The 15,457-nt window shown below is 38.7% G+C and overlaps 1 protein-coding gene across 2 annotated transcripts in view; it reads left to right on the plus strand.

Moving 5' to 3' along the window:
• The first annotated feature begins 7,296 nt into the window (after positions 1-7,296).
• The window catches only part of LOC111552656 (ATP-binding cassette sub-family E member 1), a 15,529-nt gene continuing 7,368 nt past the window's right edge, over positions 7,297-15,457 (plus strand). The window contains exons 1-3 of one of the 2 annotated variants that reach the window (XM_026452548.2): positions 7,297-7,543; positions 13,628-13,757; positions 14,837-14,922. In XM_026452548.2, the coding sequence (XP_026308333.1) occupies positions 13,655-13,757; positions 14,837-14,922 (189 nt within the window). In that variant the 5' untranslated portion in view covers positions 7,297-7,543; positions 13,628-13,654. The remainder of the gene's footprint in view (positions 7,544-13,627; positions 13,758-14,836; positions 14,923-15,457) is intronic. The other variant, XM_026452549.1, reaches the window with a different exon arrangement.

The raw sequence follows: 15,457 nt of genomic DNA on the forward strand, positions 1-15,457 counted from the left end.
TAAACTTTACCAAAGGAGTTCAACTAGCACTGATTCGTATCTCATTACTGACACAATATAGCCCCAGTCTAGTTATACTATTAGATCAAACAGTGAAAGATGTTCAATTTAAGCATATTTATAGGAATATTTGATATGATAATGGATATTAAGGAATTCCAAAGCAACCTAAAAGGAAGCTGAAAAAGCTTTTAAAAAATGGGGGAAGGGGAAAATCACCCTACAGTATTCCATAGTGTATATGTACCACATTTTCTTTATTCAGTCTTTTGAGCATTTGAGTTGATTCCACATCTTTGCTATTGTGAATAGTACTGCAGTAAACATACATGTGCATGTACCTTTGTAACAGAATAATTTATATTCTTTTGGGTATATACCCAGTAATGGGATTGCTGAGTCAAATGGTATTTCTGGTTCTACATCTTTGAGGACTCCACCACACTGTCTTCCACAATGGCTGAACCAATTTACATTCCCACCAACAGTGTAAACACGTGGAGTACTATCCAGCCAAAAAAGGAATGAGATAATGTCTTTTGCAGGGACATGGATGAAGCTGGAAGCCATTATCCTCAGCAAACTAACACAGGAACAGAAAACCAAACATCACATGTTCTCCCTTATAAGTGGGAGCTAAACAATGAGAACACATGGACACAGGGAGGGGAACATCATACACTAGAGCCTGTCAGGATGGGGCTGGGGGAGGGAGAGCATTAGGAAAAATAGCTAATGCATGCTGGGCTTAATACCTAGGTGATAAGTTGATAGGTGCAGCAAATCACCATGGGACACATTTACCTATGTCACAAATCCGTACATCCTATACATGTACCCCAGAACTTAAGCTTAAAATTTAAATTTAAAAAAATCAGTTCCCTCCAAACAACAAGAAAAAGCTGGATAAACTACAAACTCCTACAAGACAGCCTGAAATCCAAGAATGGGGCAGCCCCCATTCCCAGGAGAAAAAAGATTACAGATTGTCCCAACTGTGGTAGAGCATAGGAGGAAGGAACAGAGACCAAATAAACACATAAGAAATCAAGTATAACTTTCATCACTTGACAAAGACCAAATGCAGGCCAGCATAACAATACAGCAACACTGACAGCCCCAAACACAAGGTGAATTCACACTGACTCTCAGACTCTTTTGCAAGGGTGCTCACTTTACACATAAAGATTGGGAGAGGGCAAGAGACTAAAGAGCCTAAGTCAGTGGTACAGGTATAGAGGAGGCGACTGACCACCACTGAAGGAAAGTAAAAAGTTCTACCCTCCTTCCAAACCCTTCTCTCCCACAGAACAAAGGACTTAAGCTGCTGTAGGAGGAGAATCAACCCTGTTGACGCCAGGACACAAATAAACATCCATCCTTGCTGAAAGATGAGTAAAAGAAAACAACCCTCTACACCTGAGAGAGGGGCAAACAACAGTCCTTTCTCAAAGTGAGGCAGAAAACTCTCTTCCACAAAAGACCAACCACAGATACAAGGCTGTCATGAATAGGAGGGGCCAAATTGCTGAGGCCAGGCACATACGGCCTATGTAAGACTGCTGCTGCGCTAGAAAAACAGAGAACCACCCTGCCTCTCATACCCTGAACTGAGTAACAAAACACAGTATTCTACAGCTGTAGGTAGGGCAAGAGCATGGCGAGAGGCACCCTCTGTAGCACAAGTGTGAGCCAGAGCACAGGAAAACTGGAGTGGAACTATTACACAGAAAAATAAGAAAATGTCTCTGGCACAATGGTCCCACAATAAGCACAGGGCATCTTTAGAGGAATTTGAAGCCTGTGAGACACTGAAGGTAACCACAGCAAAACAAAACTCAAACTCAGCTCAATTCCTAACTAATGCAAATACCACAATAAAGGACAAATGATAGAAAAAAGGCATCCATTTCAAGGTGTAAATACTATTTATCTCAGTATCTACTAATCTGCACATAAAAAAATGACAAACAAAAAGAAAAACAGAATTATCATAAATAGAAACAGACCTAGAGATGACCCAGTTGTTGGAACTACCAGATAAGAATCTTAAATAACCATAACTATGACTAAGATGTTTAAAAAAAAAAAAAAAAAACCTAGAAAGGTAGATGAACTGTGTTAACAGACAGGAATTTCAATAGAAATGAAAACTCTAAGAGTCAAACAGAAGAGCTACAAATAAAAAATATCACAGATGAAAAATTTCTTAGGCAGAATTATCAGTATATTCAATAAAGCCAAAAATGCAGCAGATTTGAAAACAGGCCAATGGAGTACCCAAAAGCTGTGGGATAATACCAAATGGTCTAGCACATGTATAATTAGATTCCCAGATTCTAATAGAGAATAGGGCAAAAGAAATAATTGAAGAAATAATAGACACAATGTCTTTTACAATCTAGTCTCAAAAGTCATATACCATCAGTTTTGCCTTATTCTACTGGTCCCAGAGACCAATCCTGATACAATCTGGAAGGGGTCCACAGAAGGGCATGAATAACAGAAGGCAAGAAAACTGGGGACCATTCTGAAAGCTACCTACTACAAATCTGGTGAATGGATGAACAAACGGGTACACCCATATGGTGGAACAGTAATCAACAATAAAAAGGAACAAACTACAGATATGTGCAACAGCAAAACTCACAAGTGAATTATATTAAATGAAAGATGCTAGAACCAATAAGCTACATACAATATGATTACATTTATATTAGCATTCTGGGAAAGCTGAAACCAAAGGGACCCAAAACAGATTAGAGCTGTCAGGGGATTGGAAAGGCCCAGAAGACTGACCATAAAGAGACACGAGGGAATTTTGTGGGATGATGGCAACGTTACATATTTGACTATAATGCTGCTTATATGACTGTACATGTCTGTAAAATTCATAGAACTGTACACCTAAAAAGGACAAGTTTTACAGTATGTAAATTATACCTCAATAAAGTACTCATAAAAAGAGAGAAAAGGGAATCTTAAGGGGAAACAGAAGAGGCTTGGTTGAGAGGATGGATACAGCAGTCATAATGTGTAAATAATAAAAGTTTCTGAAAGAAAGATGACTACTAAACTAATAATATTATAAAGTTCCTCAAGCTAAAGAAATTTCTCCAAGCTTGAGTCTGCAGATGAAAACTGCCTATCAAACTATGGGTTACAAGGGTGAGAAAAGATATCCTGGCAAATGCCATGAACTCAAAGAGAAAAACCTTAGGTGCTTGCAGAAAAAACAAGTTACTTAGGGAAAAAAAAGAGAGGTAGGCATAGGCCTTTCTACCCACAACATGCCAAAAGAAGATAGTGAAATAGCATTCATAAATTTTTGAGAGAAAAGGACGGACACCCAAGAATTCTATCCCAATGAAGACTAAAAGGAAAGTATTCTGACATATGCTATCACTCACTTATCCAATTGAGAGAAATGGCAAAAAAAAAAAAAAAAAAAAAAAAAAAAAACTAAATAACAACTGAATCATAGCAGAGAGAGAGGAGGAAAAGAGGAGACCTTATGACATATGTAGTTAAATCTAACAAGGGATTAGTAAAGAAATTGGACAGAGATATAAGATAAAAAAAAAATCCAGTGCATCAGAATTAAAACAAAGCATCTAAACAAAAGGAATATTAAAATCAGACCAGTGTACTGTAGTATCTTTATCTGCAGTTTCACTTTCCGCAGTTTCAGTTACCCTTGGTCAATCACGGTTCAAAACATTAAAAGGAAAATTCCAGAAATAAATAATTGGTGGCCGGGCACGGTGGCTCAAGCCTGTAATCCCAGCACTCTGGGAGGCCGAGACAGGCAGATCACGAGGTCAGGAGATCGAGACCATCCTGGCTAACACGGTGAAACCCCGTCTCTACTAAAAAATACAAAAAACTAGCCGGGCAAGATGGCAGACGCCTGTAGTTCCAGCTACTCAGGAGGCTGAGGCAGGAGAATGGCATAAACCCAGGAGGCGGAGCTTGCAGTGAGCTGAGATCTGGCCACTGCACCCCAGCCTGGGCGACAGAGCCAGAAGAGCCAGACTCCGTCTCAAAAAAAAAAAAAAAAAAAGGCCCATTTAAAAAAAAAAAAAAAAAAGAAAGAAATAATTGGTAAGTTTTAAACTGTGCACTGAGTAGTGTGAAGAAATTTCTCACCATCCTGCTCCATCCCACCTAAGACATAAATCATCACTTTGTCCAGCATATCCACCCCTTTGTCCAGCATATCCACACTGTATATACTACCTGATCATTCGTCATCAACATCATCTGCTCCTGACATCCAATTCAATATCATCATGGCTTGATGATCCAGAATCATCAGAAGCAGATGCTCCTCCTTCTGAAGTATTGTCAGAAGGTTAATAGTAGCCTAACACTACATCACAACACCTATATTATTCACCTTGCTCGCTCCCATCACATAGACATTTTATATTTTATCTCTCACCTCATTACAGGAGGAAGGGTACAATACAATACAATATTTTGAGAGCGAGAGAGACCACTTTCACAAAACTTTTATTACTTTATTACTTCTCTTAACTGTTCTATTTTATTATTAGCTATTATTGTTAATCTCTTACTGTGCCTAATTTATAAATTACACTTTATCACAGATATTTATGTATAGGAAAAAACATAGTATTAATATAGAAAGGGTTCAGTACTATCCATGGTTTTAGGCATCCACTGGGAGTCCTGGAATGTATCCCCTGGAATAAGGGGAGAGGATTGTACAAGGAAACTGCAAGTGACTATTTCCAATAGCTTTTTTGTTTTTACCTGGTTTGCAAGATGAGAGTGACCAAACAGCTTGTGACCCAATTTCCCGTACTGTTCCAGTCCTTTCCAACTGCTTAGGGTCAGCACCAGGAGGTGTCTTGTTTGGTGTGGTCATTTTTAAAATATTCTATGTAGAAAAAAAGAATGCACACATTATATCAGGAATTGGGCATCTTTCTACATAAAGGTTTTTACCAATAAAAACTTAATGGGCCGGGCGCGGTGGCTCAAGCCTGTAATCCCAGCACTTTGGGAGGCCGAGACGGGCGGATCACGAGGTCAGGAGATCGAGACCATCCTGGCTAACATGGTGAAACCCCGTCTCTACTAAAAAAAATACAAAAAACTAGCCGGGCAAGGTGGCGGGTGCCTGTAGTCCCAGCTACTCAGGAGGCTGAGGCAGGAGAATGGCGTAAACCCGGGAGGCGGAGCTTGCAGTGAGCTGAGATCCGGCCACTGCACTCCAGCCTGGGCAACAGAGGGAGAACCCCTCTCAAAAAAAAAAAAAAAAAAAAAAAAAAAAAACTTAATGGAACTCATATACCCTGATATTAATCATTTATTCTGAAGAATGCAGTTAATATAATTAAATTACTGTAATTTAAATCTCAGGGGCTGGGCATGGTGGCTCACACCTGTAATCCCAACACTTTGGGAGGCTGAGACAGGAAGATCATGTGAGCCCAGGAGTTCAAGACCAGCCTGGGCAACATGGCAAGACCCCACCTCTATTTTTAAATAAATAAAAATCTTAGGAATTCAGGTTTTGTTTCATATGACCAGATATGCAAAACAGGGAGTTACAGTAGTCAAAAGAGCACAGAATCAAAGTTTTGGCTTCAGTATCTCCTTTAATGAGCCTAGACTTTGAGTAGGTCTGGGTTTTATTTCCTTTTCTGTCAAATAGGTTCACTTGATGATTTTTAATTCTACAATGCTATGCAGTTCTATACTTCTATGACTGAAAATTCAAATGACTTTTAGCCCTAGAAAAGTCAGACTGAAATACTCTTATTCTAGGAATATATAAATATTGATCCTCATTTTATTTACTTAATTTCCTTTTTTTAGAGACAGGATCTAGCTATGTTACCCAGGCTGGTCTTGAACACCTTGCTTCAAGCGATCCTCCCATCTCAGCCTCCCAAGTAGCTGGGATTACAGATGTGATCCCATCGCCCCCCTAAGATCCTCATTTTAAATATTCATTGAGTGACGCAGAGAACAGTCATACCTGCCCTCTAACTGTCAAAGTTTTATTTAAGGCCCAGCCCAGTGGCTCACACCTGTAATCCCAGCAGGTTGGGAGGCCAAGGCAGGTGGATTGCTTGAGCCCAGGAGTTCGAGACCAGCCTGGGCAATATGGTGAAACCCTGTCTCTAAAAAAATTCCAAAATATCAGCCTGGTGTGGCAGCACACACCTGTAGTCCCAGAGGGGCTGAGGCAGGAGGATCACCTGAGCTGGGAGGCAAGGGTTGCAGTGAGCCCAGATCGTGCCACTGCACTCCAGCCTGGGTAACAGAGCAAGACTCTGTCCTAAAAAAAAAATGTTAAAAGTTCACTTACATATGCTCTTACCATAGAAGATAAGGTAAAGAAAATGGCTTCAAGATTTTGAAGTGAATAACTGGCCCATTCTAAAAAGGATGACCTCATCTTTCACATCTTTTGTTAATTTTCGTAAGTCCATTCATACGTGAAAAAACACTTCAATATCGGATCGCGAACAATATGTAAAACTGCTTTGGTAGCGCAGTCACTGCTACTGAACATTGTTATATACGCTATTCAAAATAGGTGCAATAGTTCTGACACCTCCCATTGTATCCCAAATTGTTCTCTAATCGGCAAACAAGCATTTGATACTAAATAACAGCAGAGACAATGGACTGTAAACGTTGACAAGGCCTGAGGCTTAAACGCTCAATAAGTAATTTACTGAATGAATAAATAGGTGAATAGGTTCAGTCATGAACTAGTTATTTGTCACTTGCCTGCAAGTTAGGTGACATCTAGGGCAAGACTATTTAACCTGCAATGATCATTACTAACTGAATGTCCTCTCATCTAAAAAAAGAAAGAAAGAAAGCCCATCTTTAGGGCAGAATTCAACTGCCGGACATGGGACTGGACGCCACCAAGTGGATAAAATACGGAGCTCGGAAAAGATTGGATTCCTGGCCTTGAACTGACCACACAGATGAGAGGGAGTTGAGGCCTAGGAGAGCGCGCAACAGCAAGCCGTGTCGGGACCATACTCTGTTGGTCCTACTGACACCTCTAGCGTGCTAGAATAACTAAGGCTCCACTCCTGACCCACGGGCCTTGAGGAAAGCGCGAACATAAAAAAAGATTGAAACCGGGGAGGCGAATGCATCTGTTTACGCTAGGACCACGCTTGACGTCGGAAAAAAAGCCCACACACTCACAGTTTCCAGACCCGGCTGCTTGCCGAAACTCAGGTTCTCAGGACCCCCAGCAGCTCCGTACCACTCCCACTCGGCTTCCTCGGACAGCCTGGCTTCGCCAACCGCGTTGAACAAGGTCGCAGCACAATGACGTCATCTCTCCCTACCTACCTCCAAGGTGCCGCCTCACGCTCTATGTCGCGCGCGCGCACTACGTCCTATGGCTTGCGCGAGCGGCGGCTGGGCCCCGCCATTTTGGCCGGTGGCCGTGAGAACACGCTGTGCGGCTGAAAAGTGAAGGCAAGAGCAGATTTGGTCTGTGTGCTCCCCTCCGGAAGGGGATCGTTGTCCCCAGGTAAGTGAATAGCCCAGAGAGGTTTGACTGTTAGCTACCATCTGTCAGGTTGCAAAGACTGTAGGGACGTTCTCCGAGAGCCTTTGGTTAGGCCTTAGGTGGCGGAGACAGCAGCAGCGCGTGGCAGCGGCTCCTGCGGGACAGCTGGAACTGCCGGAGCGCGGGCGACGCCGATACCTTAGGGGTGCCTCAGTCTTCCCCTCCAGCCGACCCGGCTGTCGCCGCTGTTGCCTGCCACGCCCGCCAGGGACTTCGAGAATGGACCTAGATGCCGTTGTCTCCACTCCCCCTTTACCCCACTTCGGCCCTGGAGCAAAACCTGCCGGAGAGGAAGTCACCTTTAGAACATAGAGCACCCTCAGTACCCACAGCACCCTCTATTACCCCCACACTCTTCCAGCACCCTAAAATGGATATATTGTCACATGTGCATATTTGGTTGTGGGAAGTCGTGGCTTCCACGTTTTGGTGAGTGGAATGAGTCATGGCATCTTGCCGCCATGAAGTCGACTACTCCCTGTTCACTCCTAGGTTTTATAGAAATGATGCCCACATGTCGCTCTGCTTTTCTCAGAACAGCGTGTACGCAGCTATGACTGGGGTTGTCCCAAGTAGTTTCCCAGTAGAAATCCTATAGTTTTTTTGGTACGCTTTTATACTACTCGGCACTTTCTCCCCTTATCCATTTTTCCGTTTATTCATTGAGATCGAGGGTGATGTCTTTACTCAGAATACCTTAATTATCTCTTCAGGGGTTCGTACATTGTAGACATTTATTGCGTAATGTGAATGAATGACAGCCAAAGCCGAATTCCCACCTCCCATTAACTACATCAGTTTTTCTCTTTTTTGATGGTAAAAATATCTAAGAGGAAGAACTGTCCAAATAACATGTTTTATTTTTTTTTACTCTTTCCCAACAGAACTGCTAACTAGTCATTTATGATAGTGGCATTTTATGTTGCAGTAGATTGTCCCATATTCTGAGACTATTCATTGTATACCAGCCACCTGACAATAATGCTTTGTTAGTGTAACCAAAGGCTCAGAACCTGTGTTTGAACCAAAAGCTGTTTGGGGTTTGTGAGCTTTTTAAAACCTTAGTTCTCCCCTATTTTAAAAAAGGGAGTTTTTTTGTTTGTTTGTTTGGAAAAGCATTTAACAATTGGGAGGGAGGGGGAGAAAACAATATTAAGTTAGAGTTCCTTCTAAATGCCTTAAACTTAAAAACTCTTTGAAATCAGAGCCATGTACCTCTCCTAACTTATACGTGTTTTATAAGACTAATAAACTACTATAAGCATGGGTTAGACTATTTCATGTGATACTAAACATCATTAGTTAACAGCAATCTTTGAAATGCTTTTACACAGTATTACAATTATTTTGGCTTTAGACTGTAAATGTTTCCAAGTATGCCTCACTTCCTTTTTTTCCTCTCAACTGGAAGAATGACACTGAGGGTCATTGTTCTAGTGTCAATTTTGAACACTTTTGTCTTCGAATCTGAAATATTCTCAAATACTTCTTTGTTTGCAGGAGCCTGTTAACTGTAATCTTCTTCTCCAAGCTTTACTGTGCCTTACTTTTCTATTGAAAAAGAAGTAGAGAATCCCCTTGCCCCAGTTATTGAAACTGATACAGAAATTGAATTAAAAGTGTTTACACAGTTAATTAACAGTTCTACAAAGAATCCATGTTCATTTTTCTTAAATGCATTACAATTTATCACTATTTTTATATAAATCAGTTTTATTAACCACTTCTGGTATGTTTTTATTCTTCTGTAAAAATCAAGCCAGGGTGGTGGCATGCACCTGTAGTCCCAGCTATTTGGGAGGCTAACGCAGGACGATCCCTTGAGCCAAGGAGTCCCTTGGCTGTACTGTCCTGTGATTAGTCCATTCAGCCTGGACACCGTAGCAAGATCCCCATGTGTGTTTTTTTTTTTTAATTGTCTTTTACAGTCTTTTGGTTTTTAAAATAGTTTGAAAAATTAGATATTTTAGGAGTTTAACAAAATAAAGTTTAAGCAATTTTGTGATGAAAGATTTATCCCCTGGAAGGGAATTCATTATACTCTTTCACTGAGTAATTTGTAGAAAGACATTCAGTATTTAAATTAGAATGCATGGGGTCCAGTTTTAATAGCTTACTAAAGAATCTTCATTTCCTAGGAAGTTGTCATTTCCCCAATAAGAGCTTTTTTGTGACAATTTAAGTCATCTAATTTTTTCCTCTTCTAATCTTTACAAGACCTGGACCAGTTTTTGGAGGAATAGAGTCAACCTGTTTATTGGGAAAACCCTGTATTTTTTACATGAATGTTTAGTCTTCTTTTGAATGGTTTTTTTTTTTTTTCAGTATGTAGTTTAGTGGACAACTGTCACTATAAAATATTGGTAACTTGCAAGATTTCTAAAGTTGTTATAACCTACAGGAAAATTATTTACTATATTTAAATTCATATTCTCATTCATTTAGCAGAAATGTTTGATCTCATGTGTGCTAGGCACAGGTTCAGCCACTGGAATGAACAAACAGTCCTACCCTCATGATGGATGGAGTACATTCTACTTGGGGAGGGGAAAAATGTGTGTGTGTTTGTAGAGGGACAGAATATACATACACACATGCACAATAGATGTGTGCATATACACTAGCTATATATGGAATATATATATTCTATGGTTATATAGATATATATGTACACCACATACATCCTTCTTTCTTGCTTTTTCTCCCCAGCTCAACTATACACCGTGTATAGTTGAGCTGGGGAGAAAAAGCAAGAAAGAAGTTATAAGTTATAAGTTATAACTTATGGTGTATAGTTGAGCTGGGGAGAAAAAGCAAGAAAGAAGGATGAAGAAGCAGTTGAGTGTATTTTTTGGTAGTGTTATTAGAGAAGACTTACTGAGAAATAGTAAAGATTGGAAGGAGTAAGCCATGTAACTCTCTAGGGGTAATAGCATTATAGGCAGAAAGTGCCAAGATCCTGAAGTAAGAACATGCCTGTCATGTGCTAGGAGCAACAAAGAGCCAAGGTAGCTGGAGCCATACTACAAGAGCTAGAGTAGTTGGAGATGAGATCAGAAAGTTAACAGAGGCTGATCAGTGCCTCATTGATTATTTTCAGGACTTTGGCATTTACTCAGATTGAGAATGAAGCCATTGCAGGATTTTAAATAGAGGAGTGACATAATCTAGCTTACTCTTTAAAAGGCTTACTCCGGTTCCTGTGTTGAGAATGAACTGTTGAGGATTAGAGTAGAAAGAGATGAGGGTAAAAGCAAAGAGATCTGTTAGGAAGCTATTTGAGTAATGCTGATAAGAGATGATAATGATAACTTACACCAAACTCAGGAGAAGAGATCAGATTCTGGATGTTTTATAGCTTCAACGGGATTTGCTGTTATTAGGTGGAAAAGAAATTTGACTTCAAGGATTTGGGCCTGAGCAAAAAAAAGACAGGAGTTGCCATCTAACAAAATGGGCAAGACTGCTGAAATTTTGGTGAGGATTTCAGGAGCTTATTTGGGAGATTCCTCTTAAGCCTTCCAGAGATGTTAAATGGGCAGGAAGGATTCAAGAGAGGTATCCTGACTAAAGATAGAAATTTGGAAATTTGCAGTATATTAATGGAATTTAAACCTATGAGACCAGAATAGAACACCTTGGGGAATGAGCATATGTGGAAAAAAATGACCAAGTCTTAGAGCACTCTCAACATTTAGAAGCCTGGGAGGTGAAGATGAGTGACCGGGAAAGTAGTAGGAAAACCGGATTAGTGTTGTATCCTAAAACCAAGTTAAAGGGTTTTTATCTAGTAGGAAAAGTGTTTATTTGTGTCAGTTGCAATTGATTGGTCAGGTGAATTAAGGTCCGGTAAGCATTTGTTTTAGCCGTATGAAGAACAATGATGGCTCGACAAGTTGTTTTGATGAAATGATGGGCTCTAGAGCCTAGAATGGATTCCAGAGAGCATGTAGCAAGAAATTTGAGACATTGAGTATAAGCAACTCTTTGAAATAGTCTTGAAGAAGGAAAAATAAAACAATGGGAGACCATGGGGTCAGATAATAGAATGCTTGAATGCTGATAAGAATTAGCCAGTGGAGAGAATAATTGCTGCAATTAAAGACAGAAGGGAAAATTGTTGGGACATTCTTATGGACTGTCTTCTAGTGTACAAATGGTCTTAGCTAGGGAAACACATATGGTGTGATTGCTGGTTGGCATAAGGGTCCATTTGAGATGATGAATTTAAAGGGAGACTAGTCAGCAGGCTTTGTGTTTTTTTTCCCTACCCATTTTCAGCTCTCTGTGTGCAGGTGAAGAGTCTAATTTAACCAAGATTGTGATTAAGGGTATTTTAGCTGGGTAAGAAGGAAAATAAAAACACCAAGAGCTGAGGGACAGTGGACTCAAGAGATAATGAAAGGTTTGGAGAATGGAGGAATCAGGGTTGTTGGATTGTTCTGTAGTAGAGGGTGAACTGAAAAATAAAGAGTGGCGGTTGGAGAATGGAGTATTTGAAGTTGAGGTTATAGAAGGATTGCAACTACCGGTAATAATAAGGTCTACGATGTAAACAGAAAAAATGAATGGCTGTGGTAGGGTAGAAGACAAGCTGTTTGAGGAGGGGGTTAATAAATGAGAGCACAGGAGGGTCATCTGTGAGTATATTGAAATCACCAAGAACTATGTCAAATGTTGTAAAAGAGTGTGTGCAAGTTGACAGAAGGGCTGAAATCTTCAAAGAATGAAAGGGAGTGATCTGGTGGTCACTACTAACTAAAGCAGTTAGATAGTTGAGACGTAAAACTTTTTAGGGAGGAGGGAGAGATAATAGTCTAGGATAGCATTGAGGAGCAAGATCTCTTATCCCCGTCCAAGCCTAATGATATTGATGGGTGTGAAAAGACTTGAGATGTCTACAAAGGGAAGCAGTCTATCAAAAAAAGAAAAATAAAATCAAGATTGATTATCACAGTAAAAAAAAGACATGATGTCTTTGTAAATGGATAGTCTTGGTTTCAGATTTGTTCATTACATATTGGAATAAACTCCAGTATTAAGGCACTTTTTGTAATTTTTTACTTTAATCACCATTCTAAGGAAATTAATTTCTGAACCACTAAGCCTAATATTGTAAAAGGTTTTTAAGTTCACTTTGATGTTAATGCTATGTAATTGATTAAATTGGAAAATCAAGACTTGTAAAAGCTTTAAAAGTGAGCATAGTATATACATATAGTTACTTGGTCTCCTTTTAATTTCATTGCTATTATAATTATTTGCCATTTCTGGCCGTGTCATTGTAGTCAGATATACACAACGTGAAGTAATGCTTAGTTTGGGGGAAGAGCTTGTGGGATTTCCCCCATCTTGCTTCCCCTTTTTCAGTTTTCCTGGCTATTAATACTTATTTTTCCATTAGAACTTTAGATTTGCTTTGTCTGGGTTGGTTTGTGGTTTTTTGTTTTTTTTTTTTGAGACAGGATCTCACTGTCTCACCCAGGCTGGAGTGCAGTGGCATGATCTCAGCTCACTGTAACCTCCACCTCCTAGGCTCAAGTAATCCTCACTTCAGCCTCCAGAATAGTTGGGACCACAGGCACACACCACCACATGTATGGGGTTCTTTTGTTTGTTTTTTCACATGAGATTGAATTAAATACATGAATTCAGGAAGGGTGTAAATCTGTGATATTAACTATTTTTCATTATAAAAACTGAGATAGCATGTCATTTGTTCAGGTCATTTATGTCATTCGGTGTTTTAAAGTTTTCTTGTGTATATATCTTGTTGGGTATATTCCTAGATATTTTCTTTTTGTTGCTATTGTAAATGGCATTTTTTTCTTATGTGAATCTTCTGATTAAAGTATATATGTAAAATTTGATTTTCCCAACCTTACTAGATTATAGATTATTTTATAATTTTTACTGTCAAAATTTATATTTTTTTGCAGATAATCATTTCATCTCCATATAATCATTTATGTTTTCCTGTCTTTCATGTATGCAAATTAGTTCCCTTAACTAATTGCATTGAATTTGTTATTTTTTCTTTCATAGAAGAGCTGGATATTCTTTCGCACAGTTATGGCAGACAAATTAACGAGAATTGCTATTGTCAACCATGACAAATGTAAACCTAAGAAATGCCGACAGGAATGCAAAAAGAGTTGTCCTGTAGTTCGAATGGGTAAGCTGTTCTGTGGATCATTTAAGTATAAAAGAAAACCATGAAAGAAATCAACTGATTTGATAGTTCTTTACGGGTATTAGCATATACTTTGTGTTCACCATTAGTTTCATAAACTGTGAAGACAAGAAAACTAGTTTGTTCTAAATTTCTTTTATTGCTTTGTGACTAAAGGATCCTATTTTTAAAAGAAAGACCAAATTGTAGAATAATACATCAGTATTTAAAAGTGTATTGGATGTGAACTCAAAGCAGAGTTCAGCTTACTGATCTTGAAATCTACAAAATCTTATAATTACTTTAATATTATATATAGTAATTAATTGTAATTTAATGGGAGATGAGTTACAATAAACTTTGACAGTATTTTCATATTTAAAAAATGAACAAAGAGCTTAATAAGAATGACTTCATAAGGTTAGCTGTACTTTGAAGATTAGATAAATTTCCAACAATTCAATTGAAAAATTATTGGTCGTCCTTAAGGGCTATGTTAAGTAATTATAAATGTACGAATGAGGCATAGAATTACTGAATCTTAAAATTAGTGAAACTTAGAAACTTTAGTTGTCATCTGTTATTGTCTCCTTTGCTATTCAGAAATTCCATTATCCCTAATATCATGTTCAATTTTAGCTGTATATTAGATGACTGCATACCTTTTTGGACTTTTACTGATCTGGCTACAGTAGTTCATTCTTTTCGTAGTCTGTCTTACCATTTTCAAGACATATTTTGTTTTTCGAATTTAAAATTTAGGTTAATCAGCTTAAAAATATTTCAGGATATATCATATTTTTACTAGCATATTTTCTTCCCCAGTAGTAAATTAAGTAAAATAAATATATTTTAAAGTCATCTTCCTGTTATCAAACAAGGATATTCATATAAGTGATTAGAAATCTGTCACCACAAAGCACTGATTTAAGGCATTATCTCAAATGTATTTCTTTGTGTGGCCTTTGTTTTTGAAAATCTGCTTCTGTATGGAAATTTAGAACCAGCATTGCCTAAATAACAGTATTCGGAAAATCAGAAGATAAAGGGAAATGGCTTAATTATATCTTTTCCTTTACCAGGAAAATTATGCATAGAGGTTACTCCCCAGAGCAAAATAGCATGGATTTCCGAAACTCTTTGTATTGGTTGTGGTATCTGTATTAAGGTAAGTAATATGTTTTTGCTGGATCAAATGTGTAACCTAAAACTGAAATCTGAAAATTCTGGGTACTATGCTCTAACTCCTTTAAGTGAGGCAAAGTATAAAGCAAATGAATAGAGAATGTAAATTTAGGAAAGTGTTATTCTAATATCAGTGACATTGTTGCTTTTTTAAGTTAATTAAAGCACCCCTTTTAAAAGTTTCTCTTGCTGTACTCTATAAAGCCATTTCCAACCAAAATTTCTCTTTTCTCACCTCCTTATAAGGACATTACCATCACATTACATGTTTCTTCTAAGTCCGTATTGAATTTTAAATTCACACCTTTTTTTTTTTTTTTTTTTATACTTTAAGTTCTAGGGTACATGTGCATAATGTGCAGGTTTGTTACATATGTATACATGTGCCATGTTGGTGTGCTGCACCCATCAACTCGTCAGCACCCATCAATTCATCATTTATATCAGGTATAACTCCCCAGTGCAATCCCTCCCCCCTCCCCATGATAGGCCCCAGTGTGTGATGTTCCCCTTCCCCA

This window comes from Piliocolobus tephrosceles, unplaced genomic scaffold, assembly GCF_002776525.5.
Source record: "Piliocolobus tephrosceles isolate RC106 unplaced genomic scaffold, ASM277652v3 unscaffolded_37104, whole genome shotgun sequence".
In the NCBI taxonomy this organism is placed as follows: domain Eukaryota; kingdom Metazoa; phylum Chordata; class Mammalia; order Primates; family Cercopithecidae; genus Piliocolobus; species Piliocolobus tephrosceles.